The sequence below is a fragment of the Sparus aurata genome, chromosome 20, assembly GCF_900880675.1.
Source record: "Sparus aurata chromosome 20, fSpaAur1.1, whole genome shotgun sequence".
Taxonomy (NCBI): Eukaryota; Metazoa; Chordata; class Actinopteri; order Spariformes; family Sparidae; genus Sparus; species Sparus aurata.
In genome coordinates, this window is record NC_044206.1 from 10,433,917 (window position 1) to 10,460,877 (window position 26,961).

A 26,961-nucleotide genomic window follows, 5' to 3' on the forward strand; every position below is an offset into this window, starting at 1 on the left:
TCGGGTGATTTCAGGATGATTCTTGTTGACCTTAATTGCCAGGCAAATCCTCCACCTTGTCACACCTGCCAGATGATACAGGTGAGAGGCAGCATGAAATCACTTTGTCTTGCAGAGCACAACAGGGTAAAGAGCGGAACATATGACCATCAAGACACAAAGGGTATGTGGTCATTATCTGTTTTAGTTCTACTTCTGAGCTGATGCAAGTGCTCACACTCCCTCAGACGTCTCTGCAGTTCTGTCGTTAACTTGTTAACTCGCATCTCACCTCACCTCACACGCCTCCCCTTCTGTTAAAGCAGCACCTCAAGGTGTTTTACTCCCATATCCACAGGGGTTAGATCGTGGACCTACACTGCCGCTCTGCTTATATCCCATCATGCTACGACCGCTGTGTGGACACTGTGGAATAAAGCAAATGTCAATGACACTCTGATTAAAAGTGAACTAAAAAGTGAAAAGAAAAGAAGGATCTCACCACTGCAATGCCTTTATTAACGCTGTGTCTAAGCAGGGGTGTAGCGCAAAGATCTGGGGCCCATATGAGGCCTGAGTGGGCCCCTCCGCTTCTAATAAGAATGCTGTCATACCTACGTCAAAAAATAATGTTTTTATGATGTATTTGTTTAAGACTGTATAATCTGATATTTTCGCACTTATTTACTTTAAAGAAATGTTTTTTATATAATGCAATAACTTATGTCCATGGTTTGAGGTGGGTGCATGAGCTCAACCGCTTGAAATTTCGGTTTTGGGGTTTAACCACTTTATATATTTTTTTTTCAGTCATTTTAAACAAGTCCCCACTCACTTCCGTTGTTTAGGAGAACGTTGCAATGCCATTTGGCTGTGAGGCTCCAGAAATGCTTTGCGGACTACGAAACTTCCCCCATCTCTCCGTCGGCATGAGGGTGAGCAGATGATGACTGTATTTTCATTTTTGGACAAACTCATCCTTTAAATGTGAGACAAAGTTGACAGATAATAAGAAAAGATCGAGAGGGGATGTTTAAAATCTCCAAACTTTTTTTAAAACTTATAATTGCAGTTCTGATTGAGTTTCATCAGTTGTGCCTCCGTCCAGCTGGGCTGCTCGGGAGCTCCTCCTCCAGTCAGTGATGGATGGTGGGGTTATTGTCTCTCACCCCAGCTGCAGCCTGCACCACCCTGCCCCGTTCTTCATGTTGTCATATCTGGGGCTTCCACTGGGTTTTTATGTAGGCCAAGATGGAGGGAGAGGGGAGAGAGATGGTGTGGGGTCAATTATTTCTTTTTACCCTCTTCTTTCTTTCTTTCTTTCTTTCTTCCCCACTTGATTAAAAGGTTTATTACTCAGTTGTTGCATGGATGCTCACCATGATAAAATACAACACCATTTAATCCCCCCCGGGCTGAACTTCAGCTCTCGCCCATGTTTTGTACAATTAGGCAGCATTTACACTCTGGATGCGGAGTCGTGTGGATGAGTCTGTTGGGGCTGCAGGACTCTTAATCTGGATTACCACGCAGCGCGGCCATGCATTTTTTTTTTCTTTTTATAATCAGTTTGGTTGAGCTGTGATTCTCGGCAGCGCGTGACACATCTGGATGGAGGCGGTCGGTTATAAGGGGAGGTGTGTGTGCGTGCGTGCGTGTGTGTGACTGCGTGAGAGCGAGAGAGAGAGAGAGCGACAGAGAGAGAGAGAGAGAGAGAGAGAGCGAGAGAGAGAGAGCGATGAGACTCCTCAGTCGGCGGTCTTTGCGCACACCAAATGGAACGGGAACTATCGGCGGAGCGGCGGGTTTAGTCACACTTCCATGCACCGAAATATTTTCCGGGTGAGTATATCTTCCCAATCTGCGTTTAAGTTGCTATTCTCTTTTTTTTTTTTTTTTGTTTTTTTTTTTGCGAAACATCTCCAGCGCTGCAGATGTGTGTATTTGTATCCAAAAGTCAGGGATGGAGAGGGTCTGGTGCGCACTGACAGCGGTAACTTCTCCGTCAAGTCTGCATGTCTCACTTGTCTCGTGTGGGTGAGTCGTGCGTAAAGAGAAAGACTGTGAAGGTGTTAGTGCCCTGAACACAGCAAGCGCACAAACGAGGGGCCACTTGCTGTATTGTGTGCACTCATGTTTTGTAAAAATGGTGTGTTTGGGCTCATGATCCTGCTGCAGAATTAATATTTCTCCAGAAAGATTGAAAACCAGAGCGTGTAGCATCTCTCTGGAGAATGAACTTGAGTCAATTCTGTGCAGGTGTCCACAGTCCCAGACTTGAATACTCCCACCACCATGTTTCCTGTCTGTCTCCTCACATACACCCCTCTGTTACTGCCCAAACAATCTCTAACTTGGACTCATCAACATATAAGACTTTTTTCTTGTCATTCACTGTGCCTGAGATGTAGTTATGAAAGTGTTAGTGGTCCTGTGAGTTCACCACTGGACAGCCGCTCTTTCTGACTGGACTTTTGCTGATTGGACTTGTTTATCCAGCAAATTCTCTCTCTGTGATGGACTTGCTTTTCTTTCTCTCAGGGGACTAGACTTAATTTTCTGATCCGCTGGTGGTGTGGTCGTGCTCTGGATACAACTACTGGTCCAACTTCTCTAAAGAGACTTCCACGCACAGATCCCTCGGAAACCTATAATCTGACCATGATCTGATTCTGACAGAGCCCCTCTTTGTTTAGAAAATTTGATGTCAGATCTGTTCTATTAATTGCTGAATCAAAGCTTTCTGATTATTTCCAGGTTTACCAGTAATTATTAGGAATTGTCAACGTACTCCCAGACTTTTGGATTCAAGCTCATTTTAGTTGCATGTCTTATTCGCCTGACAGTCCAAAACTCAGTTTACTGGGTTTAGTGTCATATACTCGGGGCCGGATTTAAATGGAAAGATGTCATTAGACAGACATACAGAAAACCAAAAAAACACTGCACATGCACTTTGATATTTGGTATACAGCCAAAACGACTTAAATGCCACATGATTATTATTGTTATTGTTAATTTATATAGGTATATATTTGAACCTTTCTATTTCTATTTCAGGATTCATACACAGTTGGTTACACGTGTACACTATGTTTAGGAAAAGTGCACATGGCATGTGTATTTTTAATACATAAATACTTAAAGATTGTTTTAGAAGTTTTAGACTCCTTTAGATTTTAAATGTATAATAAATATTTTGAAATGTATGTTCATATTTTTTAAATGAGGGTCTGTCTATGTTTTTTTTTTCCCTCCTCTTTCCGGGGCATATGAGCTATATAATGCCTGTGTCTGGACAAAAAATGTCAGCAAATGTTTTAACTTTGACTCAAAAAGAGTAAACTACTTGTTTTTCAGAAATAATAAAAGAATACAAATATAGAGTAATAGTTCTGTTTAATAGTAAGACTGTACTAAAAGAAGTAAGCTTAAAGTCCATTATTGGACCACATACTCAGTAATTACTTTGTTTTTACCTTAAAGGTGTTGTTCAGCCACTAAATGTGTCATTCCATCTCTTACACTGCATTAGCTAAGAAACGTTAATGTTTCTAATGCTAGGTAGCAATAACATTGGTAACATGAGTTAATTAAATGTAATGTTGCTAACACAGGTAAGTTAATGTTGACGTCACTAACACCAGCTAATGGTTACATTGTTAGTGCTAGATAGCTAATGTTAGCGCAATAGACTACATTATGCAAGGTGCTGCCTTTTTTACGTTTCTTTTCCACAAATTGGCAACTATCTGGACTCTTGCTCGTTGGCGTGACACAGATACCACGTAATACCAATGGCTCCATACAGTCGTCAGACTTTGTTAGAAACTGGAACCCATCACTGGAATTCTGAAATAAACAAAACAATCACTTTGGACCTGACAGATTTTTATTTAAAATTATGAATTAAAGACTTTTTTTACATTTCAGTCCCTCTCCACAGTATGTTGTATCACTCAAGGCCAAAATCAGTACCTCTGTTTTTTTAATTTTTTTATTTCCCTGTAAGAGAAAGATAACTATTTATTTATAAGCCTTCCTACAAGCTCTGTAGCTGTACTATTGTGAAAAGTGATTTTTCTACACAAAAGTGTTATCCATATGACCTTTAGTTGAACAAGGAAATGCTATATTTTACATCCCAAGTACCCAGTGATTATTATAACTGATGCGAAAAACATTTCATTTCAGTTGAATATCTTCTGCAGGTGTTCCCGTTGGTCGACAACTCATCAAACCACTCAAGGACGCCCTGTGTGCAGTACCGACGTATCTACATGCGTTCCTTTGCTCTTTTATTCAGCATTCTCCTTAATCGTCAGTGTGCGTCTCTTAGCACAAGGATAAGAGCGGTGATAGTAAAAGGCCTCTGAAGGATCACGACGTCACTAATAACTACAATCAGCATGAAGATGAGCAAGCTTGGAAATACACCCCACCAAATGTTGGTTTTAGACCATAATCCAGCTCTGTGATTTGTCAGATTTCACAGTAAAACCCTGCATTAATGTTAATCTGAGATTGTTACTGCTCGTGTCTGATCAGAGGTTAACACACAAACACACACACACACACACACAAACACACACACACACACACACACAGAGTCAGAGACATGCTGTTAGGCTTAACTGACCATCACTCATTGAGAATGTAAAGGATTGATCGAACACATTGCGGTGAACTCAGAGCAGATGTGTGCTGTGTTTCATGCCACAGCGGTCACATGATCCCTCTGTGTGTCACAGAGAGCCGTATGGAACAGTTTGCATCCCTCTTATCATCAAGCATCACACGTGTGTGGGACCTGACATTAGTTAAGCCCTGTTGACAGGCCCATGGAGTTATAAAATCAATAAATTGATATTGATTCAAAATATACAGTACCACATTTATCCCAATCATCTTTCTCTTCTCTGGTTTTTTTGTTGTTGTTATTTAAACCAGTTTTACTCAGCTTCCTGTGGCCTCTGGGGTTGTCACAGCTGAATTCTTTCAACAACACAGTTAAACCAAAACCCAAAGGACGGAGTTGGGAGAGTCAGCGGAGCTTAAACAAATTCACTTCACAATGAATTGGGTTTTTTTTGGGGGGGGGGGGGAGCCTTAATATAACATTTTAAAAGGAACTGATGCATACAAGACACAGACAGAATGATTTATAACTTAAAAAACAGAAATTGGAACATGTTTAAGCTATGCTAGCAGTGTGGCCCAGTGGTCAGTGGATAGCTGCACAATTAATTTTGCACACTCACTCATGATACCCAGAGGATTAATCCTGCTGACTTTGTTGATCCTGACATTTTGTCCACTACTTCGGTTAATTTGTATGTATGTTAATATTTATGTTATCATAAACGAATCTCATTCCCATCAGCCTCAGTTTTAGCTGACTACTACTAGGAAACAAAACATGTTTGCTAATCAACAACACATTGGCATTGTTCTTGTGGTCCTTTTCAAGCATGCTGATGTTAGCATTTAGCTGAAAGCAATGCTGCCCCTAAGTACAGACTGAAAGAGCTGCTAGCTTGGTACTGTTGTAGCCCCAGGCCTACTTTCACTCCACGGTGGATATTACCTCTTAGGACCCCCTAAAAATACAGCTTCACTTGTTGATTTGGTTCTTTCATAATGAGAAAAAGATGTATTTCTAATTCAGTTGCAAAACGACCTGACTTGTAGCTGCAGTGATTTGATATAAAACCATTTGGATTAGCAGCATCTGGAGCTTAACCACAACAGTTTCATAACTAGCAAGACAATATGGCAACATTTTCCTGTCCTGTAATTGGCTCGGACAAAACGTTGTTAGCTTAACAGTAGTTTAGTGTGCCTGCTGTGTGTGTGTGTGTGTGTGTGTGTGTGTGTTTTCTGGCACCTTGCAGATTCTGCCCCCTCTTCCCACCCCATAAAAAAAAAGACAAGAGGAAGGTCTAATGCCGTCTGGCTGCATGTGTGTCCGTGAGGTTTTATCTCCCCACCGTCCATTTTGGGTGAGAGCAGATTAGTCAGAATCCACCAGCTGCTGTGGAATTGGTTGAAATTGTGCCACACAGCGCTGTAATACAGTTACGTAAATCTGACCAGTCAGAGGTAGGGTTTAACTCGCATAAAGAGCAGGGCACTTGACCCAGAGAGGCAACGAATGAAAGGGTCCCCACTGGGCCTTTGTGCTGCCTTTCCAGCTCGCTCTCTTCTCCCACAAAATGACAGCAAATAATGCACATCGCCTCTCTGTTCTCTGTTGGCTTTTGTTGGTATCGTTTTCGACATGTCAGTGAGTGGTGGCTGCATAATGTGCTGTGTGGAAAACGTGCAACTCCACTGACATACAGAAGCCAGTTCGGGGGGGGGGGGGGGGGGGTGGTGATGGAGAGCATCTTTGAACTCTCCTCACTATTCATCTCAGGGTTACATAATTAAGTTTTAAAAAAAAAGCTTGAGAAGACATGAGAAGGAGGGTTGAGACTCCGGGTTTTAAAGGCTGACAGTTAGCTCTTTGGGGGATGAGCCTGGAAGACACTAGTTGTTACCTCGGGGGGATGATGGGCTGAATATTAGCTCGGAGAGTGAGTGTGCTGATGCTTATTTAGTATTTGTTTGGGCGTTACAATTCTGCTAAAGCCATACATATAATGTCATTGTTTTGTACAGAAAGGCGGCCCCTTTACTCAAATTACATTTTTGTTCCTGTGCACACAAACTCCCTCCACATAAATGGAGTGAATTATATTTAAACTGCCAATCAGCCCCAACAGACATTAGAGCCAAGCCCGGGCTGCCCTAGTTTGTGCAACATTTGGGGGAGACAGACTGTCTTGTCTATTTTTGCCCGCCTCTAAAACTCACTCAGTATGTGGAGCGACAGCTTTGGGAGAGGTACTTACTTGGATCGGATTCAGGCTCGCTAGTATTCATAATGTTGATTTCCACAACTCCTCTGAGCTGAACTACGTGACATTCAGACGTTAATGCGTAGCTGGCACTGGTAAGCAGTTTCTGTGAAAGTGACGCACGGCCACCAAAAAGACGCCTTTGCTCTCTCTCCACGGCTCATTCCCTGACTGCTTTTATTTGCTCTGCCTCCGAGGCTTAATAATGTAGCTGACTGTGTTCTTTATTTATTCTCTTTCACTGACTCTTAGGTGCCTTGGTTGTGCGATGTAAAGTCAAAAAATGGCAGAGACTGGAACGAATGGGGAGAGAAGAGGTGAGGATAAAGGAAGGGGAGGTGGCAGACCTCGACAGGAGCACCAGAGCCCGAATCTTGGCGTTTCACCAGCCAACGCCCCCTCCCTTGGGACCAAGAGGCATCTCCCTCGAGGGATTGTGATCCAGCTGACTGGGACAGAGGGAGACTGGGACAGCCTGGATGACAGCGAGCTTATCTTCTCCCTTGACCATGATGAAGACTACCCCTCCATATCTCTCTCCAAGGAGAGGCAGCTCTCTGTTGAGGATGACAGAGGCTCGCAGTCCCAAGCTTTCCACGTCCCTCTTTCTCCCTCGTCTCCTGGCTCTCTCAGCAACTGCTCTGCCATTGGCCCCAGCTTCCTCTCCCCAGGTCCTTCTTCCCCCTCCCACCGACCCCTTGCAAGCCTGGTCAAGTCTCTCTCCACAGAGCTGGAGCCTAAAGAAGGATCCACCCTGAGACCTAAGCCTTTTCTCAGCCTCGTGAAGTCGATCTCCACGGAGATCTCCCGCTCAGAGCCCGAGGTGTCGCAGTCCAAGTCGGACTCCCGCCTCAACCTCCACCTGTGGAAACAGCTTACCCAATCAAAAACCCGCAGCAATGGGGACTCTCGCACTGCGCCCCCTTCTCCTAGCTCCCTCTCCCCGAGTGCAGAGGGTTTGAAAGGGGGCTTCTTCAAAATGGAGTTAGAGGACACCAAGAGGAAGCTCTCGGAGGCCGTGCACGAGCCTCTGAGCACCATGTTCAGCAAGATCATGAGAGAGGAGAGTATAGGCAGCCCCAAACATCAGGGGAAGACCCAGGGGGCTCATCAGGCAAGCCCCAGAGGTTTGGGTCATGAAAGCAGCACGGACACGGTTCTTTCCGAGTCTCCTGTGAGGAACACTAGAAAAACGGATGCTGATGTTTTGCCTGCGTTTGACTGGTCTTCTGTTAGACATCCTGGGAGAGGTTACCGCAGCCACTGCCCAGTGCATCGCAACAGACACCACCACAGGGATGAGGAGCTGGAAATATGTACAGACGGTGAGACGATGCAAGTATTAGCCACTGAGACTTACCGACTGGCACGGAGATCACCTGCTGGTCCTCAGGTCCTCGCACCACCCTCGGTTAGGACTTCGCCCCTTCCTCAGCCCCCTCATCCTCTCCCACGCATGAGCTTATTCTGCGTGGCAGTCTTGTCCTACGGTTACTTCATCTTACCTCTCAGTCCATACTTCTCTGGCCTGGCTTTGGGATTAGCATTGGGATTCTTGCTAGGATTGCTGCTCATCAGGATGGGTTCCTCCAGAGCTCGCTGCTCAGATACTCCACACAGACCTCCACAAACTCTGCTGGGGGAGGGGATTCTGACAGGAGGCACAGTCAGCAGTGAGCCCGACACCCTCAAGGTAAATGGATGAGTCATGAAGGAAGAAAATGTCACATTCCCTTTCTCACCTTATTTTCAGCCACTTCTCACTCCAACACCAACACATTTCTCAACATGTTTTCAATCGATAACATCTGAGAAAGCAGACAAGTTAGATTAGTTCAGATGCCATCCAAATCAAATGGAAATTTTTAACAAATATTTCTAGAACATCAGCAAAAGGAAGTTCAAATTGATTGACTGAGGTTTCCATCCATTCCTGTCATGTAATAATGTTAGAATTAGTCTAGATTGGGGAAAAAAACTGGTGGTCGTGTGATGTGTCTTGTCTAGCAATCTTTTCTACTCTGGATTCTCATGCACAAATTGAAAAGGCATTAAAACAGGGGGACTGAAACGCACTTATTGCTACAGTACATTGTTATATAATAATACTTTCATTTAAAAGAATGGCCCGTCTGGGATTGTTGCCATAGCAACTTCAATATGAATCCACCTTAGCAATCATTTTTTTGATCCTGTTCAATAATGCCCATGAAACTAATAGGTGCTAGAGAACTGTTGTAGAAATTACCTTTGAAGTGAAAAAAGGTTCAAACCAAACTGATATTTAATATCTGTCTGACCACGCTGTAATAGCATAACTGCAGACTACTTATCGACATACCTACTTAGTGAGAGTGACTGAATTCTGAGTGAACTTTTAAAGGTTGCTTAAAGGCCACGGGAAATACAGCATCAAGAGTACCCCTAATTAGTTTTTCAGCTGCGCAAGGAGAACAGTTAGAGCGGTGTCAACCCGGCGTGTCACTTAACTATCTCTGCTGACTGTTTCCTTCAAAGATTAGAGCTTCTGAAAGTGGCATGCAGCTGCATAAGGTACCCAGGATGCAATTAAAAACTTTAGATAATAAAAAGTGCCCAAGCCGCAGTGGTAATTACTCCTCTCCTCCTGGTTGAGTTTGACACAGGGCAACCGGGTAGGACAGCTACCACCCCGACTCTGTCAGTTCCAAAGGCAATTAGCGTTGGATACAGGCAGGAGGAAGCGGTAATTTGTCATGTCGGGAGGCAGGAGAATGGGGCTGATGGTGATGGTTGGATATGGGGGGTTTATACCGTCTCAGTGTTGAGATAATTCCCGTTTGGTCATTAGCAGTTTAGATTTAATCTGAGGACCGTTACAGTGTAAAGTCAACCAAAGGGTTTGTGAGGTGTTTGTAAGGTCTCGGGGTAATCAGAGGACAGATCAGTTCTGGTGTTTGGTCTGAGGGAGGGGCAGAGGCTTGAACCTCTATACATAGAATACATTGTTTGCATCATGAACACTTAAGCATATTTTTCATACGAGCAAAGCTTTATCCTAAAGCTCATCCCAGTGGGCAGAATAATGTACATTTCTGCAAATTTCAGATATGTTCAAACTACTTTTCTATATGTTTTACCTTTTAGATTTTTTGGGTCGGGTTTTCAATGTTTTGTTGTGACTTGGTCAGGGTCGGGGGAAGATCATGTTTTGGTTCTGGCACCGAATTGAAGTGACTTCTTGTGGTTGTGCTGTTGTTTTTCGGTTACCAACAAACCGGCAGAGCGTCGAGGAAGTTATTGTGCCAGGCAGTCATTCCCCAATAAACTTAACTCGGTGGATCAAAGTCTGTCAGCTTTATAAATATATACATTTTTTAAACGAATAAGCCTATCTACCAAATGGGTAAACTATTATTTCTCAACCCTTACAGATGCACTGGTTGATTTCCGTTGAGATCAATTTACTAGGATTGGTTTCTGTGCCTACCCCAATCCTTTACCATCATTAAGCCTTTAATTGGTATTGTTTGTTGACATCAGTATAAAGCCAGAAAAGACAGTTTGCCTGGAAAGGCAAATCCAGGGCACAATGTCCCATGAAACAAAATTCTAACTTTTGTTATATTTCATGCATACTTTCTTGTACTAACATTTTTATAGATGACGGCTTGATGGCAGCCTCACATTCTAAACTGCACATGTTGAAATCCATTTAGACACTTTACCCAGTCTGTCCCTGCTGCTATGTTGCATCCCTCACTTCTAGGCTGATTACAGACATCAACAACTGCATTCTCAAGACTGAAATAAATCCCGATCACTTGTTTCTTCTTCTCACTCGGGAGTGTGCATAGCGTTGATTGAAATTGACCCTTACTTCCTACCTTTCTCAGGGCTGGATGAATGAGATGTGTGATTATGACCCAGAAACCTACCATCCAGCTCTGACTCACTCCGTGTTTGCCACCCTGGAGGGCTCCTGTCTCCGTCTGGACTCCCCACGCACCAACATTAGCCGCAGGGCCACATACGACGAGAGAGTCGTCGAGGCCACCTTCGTCAAGTCACGCTCCTTTCAGCTTGCAAAGAGCAAAGTATGATGACTGCCTGAGTAACTGTGTTAATGAGATCTGTGTTGTGTATCGGAGGCTGTTGTGTTTTTTTTTGGGGGGGGGGGGTTTACATTGTTGATGTTCTGTAACTGTTTGTAGTCACTTTAGAGCTGGAAGATAAAATCAGAGCAAATCTTGATGTTCTAAAGTTAAAGGTACACTATGTAAGATTTGAGGCGATTTAAAAGGATCTCCTGGCAGAAAAGAATACAGTATTCATAATTATGTTTTCATTTCAACAACCTGAAGGGAAGAACTCTTGTTTTTTCATTACCCAACAATGAGCCTTTTTGATTCAGAGTTCTCCTACAGGAGCCCAGTTCAAATGTTTTGTGGCCACTATAGAGGAGGGTGAAGCGAGGTGTATTTCGTTGGTCTGCAGCGTAACCATTAGATGCCTCTAGTCCCTCACAACTAGACCTCAAAGAGTTTCTTGTGGATGAGCACAGTTAAGATTCTATAGCTACAAAGCTGTATTTAGGTTCATTGGTGCTTACAGCTAATTGCAAACATCCTCATGCTAACATGTTCACAATGACAATGGTGACATGATTGATGTTATGTATTGATGTGTTTACCAATTGAGCGTAGCTTGCTAGCATGCTAACATTGTCTATTGAGAACATAACACGAGGTAAAAACAAAGCACATAAACAAGTGAGCGAATAGCTGCATGAGGTCAGAGGATCACCTGAGTTCTTACAGTTATTCCTAAGAGTGACATAAGTGTGTGTACCAAATTTAAAGTCAGTCCATTAATAGTTAAGACGTTTTACACAAAACTACAAATGCCGACCTTTTGTTGCAACAGGAAAAGTCAGGGGGTGAATAAAATGGGAAACATTAGGTCCAATAGGTCAACCTACAGACAGACTGAGATTACCATCCCGAAAAGCTGCATCACTAGCATGGCTGAAAAAGATGCTAATCTGTCTCCAGGGAACTTGAACAAAAACATTCAGTATATTTAAGATTTAGTACAATGCCTAAAATTGCTGGTAATGCCTGGGTGGAAACAAACAGATGTGGATGTAAATGTCAATATGAAAGAAACTGTTAAATCGACTTCTGATATTGGTTAAACGAGCATCAATTGATAATAAATAAATGGGAGGTTTGGCTGCATTGCACAATTAACTCTGCCACTGTTCCCTAAAGGTTTTCCTGCTGCCGTCTGTGTTGGCTCGGAAGAGGATGTGGAACCCGAAGTACCCGATCTGCATCCACCTGACAGGGGGAGCAGACTCCGAGGCGGACGAGGGAGGAAAGTCGGAGGATAGTTGTGGAGAGGACCCGGGAGCTGAACCGGCAAGTCTACAACGAAATTCCTCCAAAGACGCCCAAGACCTTCCCACCACTATTTACCTCTTCGGCCGCACAGGACGAGAGAAAGAAGAGTGGTTTCGTCACTTCCTGTTTGCCTCCATGGATACAGAGTGGGAAAAGGAGCGGCCTGGCAGATGTGTGTCCAGATCCGGTACGAGACACGTTAATAATGCATTAGAGAAGAGAAGGCTTCCAGATAAGGCATCTATACAAATGCCATATACGTGTGGATTATGGATTACATGCTCCAATTCTTTGCATTTCAAAGCCGATCCCTTTAGAGGGAACAGACAGATCTCACAGCTGACAGGGCAGAGGCATCAGAAAAAAACATCAAATGCCTCACAGGCACCAGCTTTGTTCTGGAGAATCGTAGAGAAGAGATGCAACCGCAAACATATTACTCATATTTACTTTTCTTATGCAAATCTTTCACTTAATCTGTCATATTTCACATTCCCCTTTTCTACTGCGACACTAATGCTATTCGCTTTGGAGTTAGATAAGAAAAAGTAATTAAAGGAGCAATGTGTAAGAAATGGAAATGGTCAAACAGGGGGCAGTAACCACTAATTGCTAACTGTTGCTGCCATTAGCTAGTTAGCTTGTTTAGCTGTGCAGCTACCTGTCTGTACTGAAAGCATGGGGCACCAGGGTGAGTGTTAGGGTTTCGGCTAGCTGGTTAGCATGCTAACATCACTAGATATCTCTTCAACATAATACACAGATAATGTCCACTTCACAAACACACACATTTATTTATTTTTCCAACTAAAAACACATATTATACCTTCATATTTTAAACAAAATTCCATGAAGCCCGCATAAGAAAATGCAAATTGCCTGAATTTGATTTTATGCACCACAAATAATCAAAAAAACTGCTGGTGGCATTCATCCTTCAGTTTACTAATTTCCCAAAATGTCAAGTATTCCTTTAAGCAAGTGCAATTAAACTCCCATTCAAATTAATTTCTCATTTCACCTAGTAGCACATTATCTCTTGCTCTCAAAAATCATGCTAGTTACTTCATCAATAATAGATTAATTTAACCCACAGGCATCCACTTCCAACGCACTGATAATAAAAAATCCTCTGCCACGGTTATCTTCACCAAGCAGGTAAATGTCTCCCTTCAGGTGACCCAGCGCCGGCACAGAGCGTTGGCGCCTCAGGCAACGTACCAATCAGCAGAGGCCCAAGTAGAGTGGGTAGCAGCGACGACGACGCCCCCTGCACTCCGCCCCCTTGTATCTCTTCAGCTCATATCAGTAAGACCCCCAGTTGCACTAGGGGCCTTTCTACGTTGGACTACCCGCACTACATGGCTCGTCTCCTGGCCACAGAGGAGCTGACCCCTCTCTCCAGTCCCGGAGCCAGCAGTGCAGAGACGAGCCCCACCATCAAAGGAAATGTGAGTCATGTTTGCAGATAAAATGAATGAATAAAGGCTGTAGGACCACTCTAATGCGAGAGCAATTGCAATGACCATTATGAAATGGCATTGCTCATGAAAGTGGGTCAGCATATTTCGAATATGGGAATACACCAGTCTAATCTGAATAAAGCATAATGTTGTCAAAAACTAGCAGAGAACTTCTCAGCTTTTGAAATAATGTTTCTACTCTTTTTCCCTTGTTTTTTTTTCCTGAATTTAATGAACCTGCACTTTTCTTGTCCTTGCTCAGCTCTAACTCAGGTGTCTGCTTTTTTTACAGTGCACCTGTGATCTAGCCGAGCAGCCTGGTTCGAGCCAGACTGCATGGGCTAACGCTCTAATTGGACGAATCTTCTGGGACTTCCTGCGAGAGAAGCACTGGGCAGACGTGGTTTCCCACAAGATCCAGAAGAAGCTGAGCAAAATCAGAGTGAGAGCTTTTTTATTAAAAGCTACTGTGTCAATTTAAAGTCACAGAAAAAGTTAAAGGTGCAATATGTAAGAATTGGCCACATCTTTAAGTCATACGCCAAACGCATAGGAGACATCGTATCTCTACTAAGTAACTAGGTTAGGTAGTTAGCTCGGTTAGCCATGCAGCTAGCCGGCGGAGTAGAAGATCGGATTGGTATTACGAGAAAGGCTGGGGCTAGCTTGTTAGCATAATAACTTCAGTCAACACTCACTGCGTTTACATGACACTCAAGAAAACCGAATTACTGTGTTAGTCTGACTATGATGGGATTTCTAAGATGCATGTATACACCTTAGTCTGACTAAAATCGGACCGGATCGGATTTCTCATAGTTTAATTAAAGCACCAAGATTATTCAATTGATAGTCGCATTACTCCTGCATGTATACGTTCCAGCGGATCGGATCGGATTTTGCGTTCTGCGCAGGCGCAAGATTTTTCCCCGGGGCAGTGAGCCGGAGGTAGACGGATGGCGGCGGCGGCGTCTTTCCTCCGAAATCACCCCAAGAAAGAGCACCAGAGTGCACCTAGTTTGTGTAATTATCATGTACACCATATACGAAGTGTACAAAGATGTAGCTTCGTCTCGCTCTTCGTACGCCATCTTTCTTGAATGCCGAGGCAGCTGGTGACGTAAAGAGGTCAGCCAGAGGTGGCTCTGTTACCACTAGTTGAAATGGATACAGTGCAGCCTAGCGTACCGGGGTATGACATGCTCCGGCCAATAATCCGATTTTCTCACCGGCATGTATACTCGGATAATTGCAGTTGTCTGATTGAGTAGCATAGTCGAACTATGGCTGTAATCTGACTAAGCTGTGCATGTAAACGCACTGACTGTATCTCTGCAACACAAATCACACATCAGCATCTTTGCCATGATGCAAAGTTAATTAAAAAAACATTTTTTTAACTAAAATGTTTACATAGTGCACCTTTTAAATGGTAATATGAAAGATTTTTTGTTGAAAACATTCAAAAATGAACTAAAATTATCAACAGAATGTGAATAAATGTATAGTGGTGTGTAATATGTTGCACATATGTTATAAGCAGTAACACTCTCCTGGTCCTCAAGCTCCCAGTCTGAACTGCTAACTGCATGGCTTACTATGCTAACTAGCTAAGGACAGCTACAGTTTTAAGATTGATTTTGACAGCTGCCCAATTCCTACAAATTGCACCTGTGTCTACAAGTGTGATCCATTTCATACCATTTTAAACTACGATTTTCCTTCCAGTTGCCTTACTTTATGAATGAGCTGACTCTCACTGAGTTGGATATGGGCTGTGCCATGCCGCAAATCACCTCTACCTCCAGACCGGAGGTCAACCATAGAGGTGAGTGCAGTCTGCAGAATCGAACACTGCAAAGTAATACACACTCTGCACAACCACACTGAGTAACAGCGATAAGAGATGAGTGAGAAGATGCCAGTATGATTACAGCTGAGCACCGCAGAGCATCAGATCAGACGCTGTTATCCTGTTGTAATCTCACAGAGCAGGAGAGCCATTAGGCCACGGCCTTCAACATTCAGAGCATATTGGCTTGTGTGTGTGTGTGTTTTATAATCAGGTGGTCTGGCACACATCACTCTTATGACGAGGGGGATGTAAGTGTGTCAACGTGTGGGATTTTTTTTTTCTGTGTCTCCGCCTAGTCGACTGTTACACAACTGTCGACAAACGCTCCTGTTTTCATCTGGTTCTTGCTGCTCTGCCCACATGTGGCAGCTCCAGAGGGGGATCTATAATCCGCTGTAATTTATTATAAATTTAATTTCAAGGCTTGATAATCACAGTGAAAGCTGTTTAATCTGCCCACTAAGCGGTGTGGGTCCAGATTAGGCTGTGTGCATGAGCTTTGTCTTAATTTTGGAGGTCTGGCCGTTGACCTCATTGTGTCGCCCCCTGCAGGCCTGTGGCTGGAGCTGCAGCTGGCCTACACTGGTGCCCTGCAGATGACCCTGCAGACCAAGTTCAACCTGTCCAAACTGGGGAAAGAGGGCGGTCAGGATACGGACTGTGCGACGGACACTGGTAGCCCACGGTCAGTGCTGCACGCAAAGCCATCACTGACACCAGGCTGCACGCACACATGACATTCATTACAGCTGTCGACTTTGAGAGGATTTTCTGTTGAGTTTTAATTGAAGTGTTTTTTGGTGATTGAATCTCCTGTTCCATATAAACCATATTGGCTGACTGACGTTCTTTCACAATATATGGACATTTATATTGATATATATACACTGAGTGCACAAAAAGTTTACATTTATTGGAATAAAGAGGTGGTTCATGGACAAAATAACCACACAGGACTGTCTGTCTGCAGCTTATCCAGTAAATTAAAGGGGCACTATGTCCCCGGCACACTGTTGGCAAGGTGGCAGGGTCCGCCAAATATAAACATGTAATGAAAACAAAGAGAGTTTGTTTATTTAGTTTGTTTAGGCATAAAAACAAATATCAGTCACTAACAATCTCTGCACAGGCAGATGTATCCCAACTTTAAGTCCTTAGTCGGGCTTAAAAAACTTTGCCGCCTCCAATCACCATTACGTAACTTCACAGTGGCTTTAATTAGACTTTCCCTGCCTGATGGCATCATCAGGGGTATTTTCTCAGACTTTAGAAAAGCTCCGTCCAAAACCAGGGCAGACATCAAACAGCTGTTGACTGAACTGAGACTTACTCCTCGTGATGAGTGAACCAAATCTGTGTGCTGCCCCTTTAAGAAAAAAGAAGAAAAAATCGATACCTCAGTATTTCTATCATCTTAAGGTGTATTTCATCATATTGCCCAGGCCTATTATAAGGAGTGATTGCCCGAATAACAGTGAACCCTGTATTTTCATTCCAATCATTTCTAATGCGCGCACACATACGCACACGCACGCACACACACAAACACACACACACACACACACACACATCCACACACACACACCTACACATCTCCCTTTCTATCCCCTGATCCCTCTAGTCTCTGATCCACAGAGCACAGCTCCACATTACATTGATTAGCGTAGACCTGCCTGTCGTAGCCCACAGTGGTGAGGATTAGCGCCAGGGCGAGGCTTAACATTAGCTGCCGGTGTTGCATGTGAAGCCTTATACATGGAAAGAAAACTTTTCATCTTTTCTCGCCACTTTCACTTTTACAGAATTGCGTCGGTGCGTAATCCCATAAAGGTATCAACAGGGGTTTAAATCTGCATTGTTGTAGATAGAATATGTAGGAATTCTGCATATAAGTGTCTAGAGAAAGACCTTTGTCCTGTATTTTGTTGAGATGTGTATATACATTATCAAAATTGCTTCCAACAGTGTTCAAACCCGGAGAAATCTCCAAGTTCACTCATCTTAACTGCGCGTTTCATTTGATTGCCTGACGCTGCTTCAGAGCTAGGGAAATTAGCGAACGAGGCTAAACTTTGTTCCCGTGGATATAACTTTAAAACATAACCGTCAGATACATTTTCATCAGCATAGTGGTTGTGTTTGCAGCATGAGTGTATTTTTGCCCCGAACGGCCAGATTGCTTCACTGCACATTGACCATAAGCTAGCGAGCAATGCCACACATGGACGCAGCAGGACTCTCAATGAATTCAGCACTCACCAGAGACTCTGGGTTTCTGTCTTATTTCCCCCTCTCCTCTCTGTTATTTCATTAGTGTAGTTTAATTTACCCTCCAGCTCCAGTAGGCATTCAACATGGCAGTACACCCAAAAACAGTCAGGTTGATGAACGGGAATGAAGATAGATCCTCGTTTTAATCGTCGGTAATAGGCTACAGATCAGAGGAGAAACTGATGTGGTTTCAGGTGTTTATTCCTCCAGAAAAATTTCCATTCATTGAATAATTTTGCTATCTCTCTGCCCGTTCCTACAGGCCCATCTTCAGCGTGTTGGCCGACAGTGATGAGGAGTCCTCCAGCGCTGGTTCATCTGATGAGGAAGAGCTGCTTCTGTCTGAGCCTCAGGGTCCAGTGGGGGAGAAGGGATCCACACCGGCTACTGATGGGTAAATACTCATTTAGTATTTCGTTCAGCTCCAAAAGAGGATGCTGAAAGTAGGTTATGTTAATCAAGAATATTAAAAATGAATGAATGTGTCAACTGCTAATTTTGTGTGATAATTGTGCCAAAAGACTTTTACATGAACAACGCCTTACAAAGCGAGAAAGTGTAACTTTTAGTAACACCATGAGGCGTCACTTCGTCACAACAAAGGAGGGTTCCTGTGCTGTGAATGTTCATTTCTCCAAAACAAACTGTGCTGACATCACACTCCAGATGGCTGCCGCTTCCATTAACATTTCAGACTCTCATCCCTCCTCAGATTTTGGCTTTAGCATTCTGAAATCCGAATCTGCCCACAAACTCCTCTCTTCTCCTCTAATCCGCTATCACAGGACAGGGGGCGGGAAGACCGGAAGGAAGATTTTGAGATTTGTGGACAAAATCACCAAATCCAAGTATTTCCAGAAGGCGACGGAGAACGAGTTCATAAGGAAGAAGTTCGAGGAGATGTCCAACACGCCGCTGCTGCTCACCGTGGAGGTCCGAGAGCTGTCAGGGACGCTGGTCGTCAACATCCCGCCGCCCCCCACGGACAGGATCTGGTAAGTGCTCAGGCTGCAGAGCAACATGGCGACTCAAACCCTTTTTCATTAGCGGGTGCGGCCTTCAGTGCTGATTTATATGATCTCGGAATACTTACGCGGGAAGAACAGAAACCATTCAAAATCAAAAATTGTTTCAGCTTTGCTCCATGCCGTAGCTGCTCCAATGGATTAAAGGGGAGGATTGAGCATTTACAGTTGGTCCGACTAACAAACACAGTGGAGATGATTTTCCCAGCAGGGTCGGCTGGTAAAGGATTAAATGTAACCCTGGGTTGTGTAATCAGATTACAAAAACAAGTAACTATAATCATTCCGATAACATTTGAAAAGAAAAAAACGAATTGCAATTGATATGCATATACATATATATATCTCAATGAGTATTACCTACACTTTTATGTTTCTGCAGATTTATCAGTAACTCTCTTCTCGATACATTGAGAGGAGCCTGGTTATTACATTCAGTGTGTACATGTTTAAATTCAACTTCACACTGATCAACACTGAGTGCACCATGTTTAGCAGCAGCAGCAGCAGGTTGTGTTTTTGCGACTTTCTGCGGTGTGACTCACGTTCTGCACCTCATCTCCCGCCAAGAGAGCATTCGTTTTATTCCACTGATCCATTTAAGTTGAGCGCTAATCCTGAAGTGCAGTGAAAAACAGAAATATAGTGTATATGTGTCAGATGTGATGACGTGGCGATCTCCTCCCCCTCCCGTAGGTACAGCTTCTGCGTGCCACCCAAGTTGGACCTGCGTGTCCGTCCCAAACTCGGGGAGAGGGAGGTGACTTTTTGTCACGTGACTGAGTGGATTGAAAAGAAGCTGCAGGATGAGTTCCAGGTACAAAAAAACTATAAAAAATGTGTAATGGTTTCGTCTTCCCGGCTTCCCCCCCTCCTCTCACTATCATGTGTCTTCCGTGCCTTCCCAGAAAGTTTTTGTGCTGCCAAACATGGACGACATCTACTTACCCCTGATGCACTCGGTGGTGGACAGCCCTCAAGCCTCGCAGCGTCTGTCCTCTCAGTCCCAGCGGTCCCAGAGCTCCTCCACGGAGTCCATCGAGAGGATCCCAGCCGAGGTCTCCAGGGCAGAGTCGGACTAGTGCCTCGCTGCTTGATAACCGAAGGAGAGCTGACCTCCCCGCAGAACAGATATTCACAGAGAGAGATAAGGGGAGGGACAGGATGTAACATTACTATTTGCCTCTATAGACCTCGGTATCTCTTAGGCAGACTTACTAAACCCCGTTCTGTCCGAGCTGGGAATTTCCTAAAAGTCTGATGTTTTGCGCTGTAAGTGTGATGAAGAGTCTGGACTTTATTTGTAACATCTTAAAGAGCTTAATGACGTGGTGTAGTCTGAGTGAGTTGTAACAGATTACTGTACAAACAACTACAAGTGATACCTTTTGCAAATGTTTACATGTGAATGATTCCTATGAGATTATATATATGTATATATATATATATGTATTTATATACATATATATATGTATATATGTATATATATATATATACAGTATGTATATTTATTTGCTGCTTTCCTGTTTACAGCTCAGTGTCACTTTGAATATAACATGATGGACATTATTCAATAAAAGCTGGAAAAAAGAGCTGCCAGTTTGATTTTTGAAACTTTAGTGAGACACAGCAAACACATATCCTTTATGAATCTCACATTTCCCCATCAGCTCCCTCTTTTTCTTGCACATACTGTAAAATTACTTTGGTGTGATTTATAATGCGTATCAGTTGAGATCAGAATTGTTTTACTCCCTGGCGTCAGTATTGGCATCGGCCCCCCCAAAATTGTTGGTTGTGCTCTAATTTCAATATCTCCGAAAATAATCAATTAAAGGATAAGTTTGCCCAAAACCGAAAATCCAGTCATTGACTACTCATCCTCAAGCCAATTCAAGGTCATGTGAAGTTTCATAGTCCACAACACATTTCTGGGGCTTCACAGCCAAAAAGCGTTGCAGCATTCTTCTAAACACTGAAGTAGATGGGGACTTATTTTAAAAGGTAAAAAAAACAACTGACTAAAACAGAAAAAATGCTCAAAACTTCTTACCCATCCCATCCATCCCTTTCAGATGGGATGCGCGCTAATGCTTTTTGCTATGAGGCTTAAGTGAAGACTTCGACCTTAAAAACGGGCTAAATTGCACCAGCCAAGCAGGATATCAGTTGTGTTTTTGCATTACCAAACAAGTCGTATAACAAGCTGTGTAATGACAAATCTCAAATCTAGAAACCAAAGTTAAGTCAATAAAGAGAATTTTCCATAATTCTTAAAGCTAGTTCTTTCATGTTTGAGGTGTTAATGAATTATATTTACCAAAAGGTTTGGAATCTATGGAACTATTAACACAGCGGCTGCAACACGACCATCTGGGGCAACTCCGACCGTCGAAGTTAGGTCCAAGAAAAGTGCTTGTTTTTGCCACTCGCAGGCTGACGTCGTATATTCTAAGTGTCTGACTACATCGCAGAGACGATTCCTACAGAAAGAGACATTTTTGCTAACTAATAAGAGAAACACAAGGAGAAGTGGTGCCCCCTACAGGCTGATATGAGGGCATACGTCCCTGCTTTCACTGCAAAAGCACTGCGATGCACATAAAGTAATTTTTCTGGTTTGGTTAGGACGAATAGATGAACAACATGGCTCACAGTCACTTAACCTAAATAACATGAATATCATTTATGGTTATGAACTGACAAATTTAGAGTAGATTTCAAATGACTGTCATCCATCATCTGCTAGCCTCATTTAACAGGAGGGATATGATGATCTGTAAGTCGGGGGGGGGGGGGGCTTCTTCGTGCTTTGACGGTCCGATGCTTCAGAAAACATGACTCATTTAACTGAATTTTGTTTTCCAAATGCATATCTCTGAAATGGAAAAAAAATGAAGAGAAACTGTTTAGCTGTGAGAGAGTTTTTTGATAAGGTTTGGCCGGTTGGGATAAAATTCAGCATGGAGATGAATGTTGATGAATAAAAAAAAACGATGACACAAAGGACTCGATCGACGGTGGAGATTCAGATGGAGTGTGTGACAAAACAACAACAGAGTGTGGTGGAAAAAAAAAAACAGGCGGCCTGAGCAAAAATTCTAAAGCAGAGAAGAAGTCCTGATGCATAAAATGAAATCACATGGGAAAGAAGTGTGATAATGCGTGGGAGGGTGTGTGTGTGTGTGTGTGTGTGTGTGTGTGTGTGTGTGTGTGTGCGCACATGTCACTCTGCGGGATGCTGTTGAGTTATTTGCAGTATGGGTCATTAGACAGGCCCCAGGACTGTGTTTGAAACTGTTATGAGATTCAAATTCATCGCTGCAGTGAATGCAATTATTTCTCAGCGGAAACAGTCGACATTATGAAGCCATTTATAATATGAACAACTTATTCACTGCATTTGTTCTGCGAGCGAGAAAAGCCAGCTGCAAGGTCGACATCTCAGCAGTGCCTTGGATGTGGAACTGGAGAAAAACCCCGGAGGGATCTGGCTTTTATGCTCAAGATTCAAGAGTAGGAAACGTTCCTCCGTTTCCTAAAGACCTTAGTGGTCTTTACACAAAAGTTGTTAAAGGATACGTTCACCCAAAAATGAAAATTTCAGTCATTATCTCCTCACCCTCATGTCGATGGAAAGTGGGTTTACATTTTGTAGTCCATAAACATTTCTGGATCTTCACAGCAAAACACCACTTCACTGAACTCCTGAATAACTAAAGGAGGTAGGGACTTGTTTGCAAACGTAAAGAAACTGAAAAATAAAAATAAAAAATGAAGTTGCTCCACGCAGATCTTCCATTGTAATCCAACACTTTGGAAGCCTCGTGATCCAAAATCGATTTAAAGAGAGATCGGTTGAGGCTGTGCACCCACTCCAGATGAGGTGCATGCAAACACTTTTAGCTTAGCAGCTAGATTTAAGTTCTCGGCTAAATAACGTCTTTTCAGATCAACTTGGAATCTCGGTGAGGCTTAGGGTTAGGGTTAGGTATGTATATTTTATTTTAGATTTTATCGGCCTCAGTTGTTAAGGAGAATGCTTCACTGCTGCTTTTCTTGTGGCGCCCCGGAAAATGTTTTGGGGACTTCAAAACGTCCCCCGACTTTCCAATTGCGTGGGCGTGAGTAGATAATGACTGAAGATACATTTTTGGGTGAACTGACTGACCGTCAACAATCTAGGAGGATAGTGGGGTGTGTAATATGGTAAGATGTCTTATATGGAAACCGTATGATGCTTGAAAATGCATTTTAAGTGGTTTCAACCTTTTTTTTAATCTCGATTGAGCATAATGCCGTTTGAATAAAAAAGAAGTCTATGAAAAAGCCATTCTGTGTGGTCCTCCATGGGGTCGTATAGTGGGATATAAAGTCATATAAGAAGGGACGTATGGACTACAAGCAGGCAATAGGGGGCAGCACCTGATCACCATTCAGCATCATACTAAAGGCACACCTTCTACCTGCCAGCAGCGTGTCTTTCTTCCTATCTTGTGCTCCTCCTTGAAGGATCTGTTCAGGTATTTCTTCTTCAAATCTTAACCCAGGTCCTATATGTAAAGTAACAGCACAACTGTCTGCTGTAATTGTTCCTCTCCTTAACGCATCTCCAAGGGAAGTGATGGGGGAACAGCACTGCTCTCAGTCGTACCCAATATTCATGTTTTCAAAATCAGTGTTTTTCCTTCTTGTTTGAATCCGCCTGATGAATAAATAAGATAGCTGCTGATCTGACCTGCAATGGAACGTTACATAAATGTAACAGATAGAAAAGTTCAACGTTTGCCTCCAAAATGTAGAGTGGAAGGTAAAATGTAAGTCAAAATTCAAATACTCATGACGTTCCTCAGGGCTCAGGGTTGTGACGAAGAGAGAGCACACGCAAGGGATTATGTGTGAAGCCACAAAAGTCATTTTACGAGCGCAACACAAATGTCAAGACGACCAAAAGACAGAGCTGCAGGGCTAACCAGACAGAGAGTGAGGGGCTGACAGCCACCGGCTCATGTACTCTGAGCCTCGCTGATGACCCAGAATTCACCCCCATCACCGACCACCCAACCCCCAGGCTACAGGTGGGAGAGGTCGGGCTCCGGGCCATCCACCAGCCAGGGGCCATAACACCATCACTGTCAGAGAGACAGTCACTTTGGAGGATCCCTGCTCGATGTGTCTCAATTAGACCGCTGAGGAGTCATATTAGCCTGACTTGAACACGTGAAGGTGAACGTACCACATTCTTGCTTGTAATAAAATAAAACTGCTTCTCCTTGCCTTATATAGTATCGTGAAATATAGTCTACTTAATACATAATATTTGGCCTATCGTTTATCAAGCACGTTCCTATATCTGGGCTATAGCTTACCATTTTGCCAGAGCTGCTTCTGTTTCTGCCAGTTTCTGACTACGTGACACAATACGACGTGTTCAACATGTACTGAATGTGATATGTGCTACATGTCGCTAAACAGGAAAGGTAAGACATCTGTTGGGTGTTTTGAACATGTCTCAGAGCAAGTGCAATCTTAATAATTATCCACATGCATCATTCATGCGACCTTACATGAATCCATGGACAGGAAGCATTTGGAAATGTGTGTGGGGGGGGGAATCGTTAGTATTAATTGATAAAAACATATTCTGTCCATTTTTTTACACCAAGTACAGTTGTAAAAAGTCATCCCATATGACAGTAAATGCCACCGTAAACATTTCAGCTCAAATCTAAAGCAGTATCCACCCACTATTGAGAAAATGGATTCTGAATTAGATTTATCTTGAAATGTGAAGTTCTGGTTTGGTTTTGACTTTGAGAGTGGGACACTGGAGTAGAACACAGCCGTTGTTTTTGTCATTTCAAACCACAATGCTTTTCCTGCAACACAAGCCAAGATCCAGCTCGTAAGAAGAACAATTTTTTTTTTTGTCTCATCACCAGCTTGTCAAATACTGATGCTTTGTGGAAGTGTCCATATTTGTTGTTTTTTTTGTTTTGTTTTTATTGAAATAATTTCACTGTCTTAACTCTAAACTAGACTTTTGACTTTGAGTTCATGATAAAATCACACTGAACTTGTCTAATGTGTAGTGCTATGTATTTCATGTTATGTCATGCAAGGTGAGTGATCATGGAAAAAAGTCTCCTTACACTCTAATTAAAGTTATCTCATACTATAATTAGCCGCACTATTGTCACTATTCAAAAACAGATCTGACTCCCTCAGGGAGTCACGTCAAACATGTTCCTGGTTAATAATCTCTTCATCTGCAAATAAATGGTTGACTGCGCGTGAGTTGCAGAGCTCTTTACCTTCTCAGCTCTTTTGTGTCTTTACTCAATGAAGGAATTTGCACACAGTCTTTCCCATCAAAATGTTTTATTGTTCTATTGTCCCACATTTGAAAAAAAAAATAGATTAGCAAGAAAAGTTCTGCTCCTTTCCCACCTCGTAGTGACAGACACACCTCAGTCACTTTTCCTGCTACTTCCTGAACATCCCTGCTTACTGTAAATCCAAACCTCACAGAGTGGTTATGTCATAAAACTTGTCTGATGATTATAAAATACTGTTTGAACCCTGAGGCATCTTTTACCATCAGCAGCACGTTTCTGACTAATAATTCACCTCAGGCTTCCTCGACTCTGTCTGTAAACACAATAAACCTTCTCTCCACAGCTTCTCGTAAAGTAAACTGAAGATTTGGTGACTATTTGTAAGACAAATAAAACGGAATTATATCCTTTGACTGCACGTCAGGCCAATGATGATTTATATATGTATATATAAATAAAATATACGATTTAGCTGCATGACTAGATTTCAAGTAAGGTTGTAACGTCAAAACTAAAACTAAACTGCAACACTGTGGTTACAATTTGCATAATTCAGTTTTAGTTTGTTATGTGGCAGATTGGAATAATATCAGCGACAAATTTTTTGATAAGCGCGCACGGTTCTTTGATTTGGCCACACTGTAACTGTAACCTTTGTCAATAATCATGTCCCACAGTACACCGGGTAATCACGCACGTGTGTCTACTGCGGCTTAATCCAACATTGCACAAGTATAGAAACCCTGAATAAGGATAACAGGGCTCACATTTCAACTGGGCTTTTTTTGTTTGACTTTCGAAATCTCAGAAATGCCTTTGATGACGTCGTGTTTCCCATACGACTTTTTTCTGATACCTGCCTCTCAGGAAAGAAATGAAAAGAAAAAAAAAAAAACCTCTTCACGAACTCTCCCCTTCCAGGTGTGTAGGAGCTGATTACGGGAAAAACGCCAATGGCTTTCCTTGGGCCAATAAAAGGGTGTCTGCACCTTTGACCACACTGAGGTGTGTGTACAGGTCTTGGGGAGTAGTCTACTACTGCACATGTACAAAAAGTAGTATAAAACCTTTTGAGGCTCTAGAAGAATCTGTGTATGATCTGATAAATTGCATCCAGTGATGTCACTCTGCAGTTAAATTGCATTGTGGGTAATGTGGACACATTGCTCTCTTATAACACTGGTGGACTTATTATGGACAGTTCGAAAATCGAGACATTAGAGCCAGAGATATCACCTTTTTATTCCTTCTTTTTTAAGCCCTGGTGCCTACATTACCCACAATGCAACTTGGGTCTTGCCACTGGGTGACATCCCTGGAGACAAATTATCAGATTACATGCAGCTTCCTCTGGAGCCAGGAAAGGCTTCATACTACTTTTTCACATACTGTATGAAGTAGTACTCCCCAGGAACTGTCAAAACACTTTTGCGTCCGTTCATCTTGCATCATCAAAATGCAGCACATGAAGAGTTATAGAAGACCTGCTGGTGGCACTTGGTAAAAAGTCAGGGAGTTCAAGTCAGTAGGATTCCTCCTCTGGGGATCATGATTGTCGTTTTTATTACCTCAGTTACACCAAGTCTCACTCACTGCCTTTTAATCACGGCTGAAAAAAGGAGATTCTTATCAAACGCCACAAGGATATGCTGCCTAACCCCCCCCCCCCCCCCCAAATGTTTTTGATGGTAACCAACAATGAAGCTTCAACACAATAAATGCACAAAAACACCCTTGTTCTCGC

At 42.9% G+C, this 26,961-nt stretch overlaps 1 protein-coding gene across 2 annotated transcripts; it reads left to right on the plus strand.

Moving 5' to 3' along the window:
* Window positions 1-1,456: 1,456 nt before the first annotated feature.
* Window positions 1,457-20,471, plus strand: tex2l (testis expressed 2, like). 2 transcript variants are annotated; one of them, XM_030399224.1, is made up of 12 exons: window positions 1,457-1,821; window positions 7,134-8,574; window positions 10,757-10,957; window positions 12,134-12,452; window positions 13,442-13,716; window positions 14,021-14,170; window positions 15,457-15,556; window positions 16,136-16,268; window positions 18,117-18,248; window positions 18,640-18,849; window positions 19,576-19,696; window positions 19,788-20,471. In XM_030399224.1, the coding sequence occupies exons 2-12, from the start codon at window positions 7,165-7,167 to the stop codon at window positions 19,959-19,961; spliced, it is 3,225 nt and encodes a 1,074-aa protein (XP_030255084.1). In that variant the 5' UTR covers window positions 1,457-1,821; window positions 7,134-7,164; the 3' UTR covers window positions 19,962-20,471. The 2 variants fall into 2 exon arrangements, with proteins under 2 accessions (XP_030255084.1, XP_030255085.1); XM_030399225.1 differs by lacking the exon at window positions 1,457-1,821 and adding an exon at window positions 6,387-6,976.
* Window positions 20,472-26,961: the final 6,490 nt, after the last annotated feature.

Coding starts and splice junctions, on each gene's coding strand:
- tex2l (XM_030399224.1), top strand. CDS start 7,165: ATGGCAGAGACTGGAACGAATGGGGAGAGAAGAGGTGAGGATAAAGGA. Junction 10,958..12,133: donor TTCAGCTTGCAAAGAGCAAA/GTATGATGACTG, acceptor TGTTCCCTAAAG/GTTTTCCTGCTGCCGTCTGT. Junction 18,249..18,639: donor TCCACACCGGCTACTGATGG/GTAAATACTCAT, acceptor CCGCTATCACAG/GACAGGGGGCGGGAAGACCG.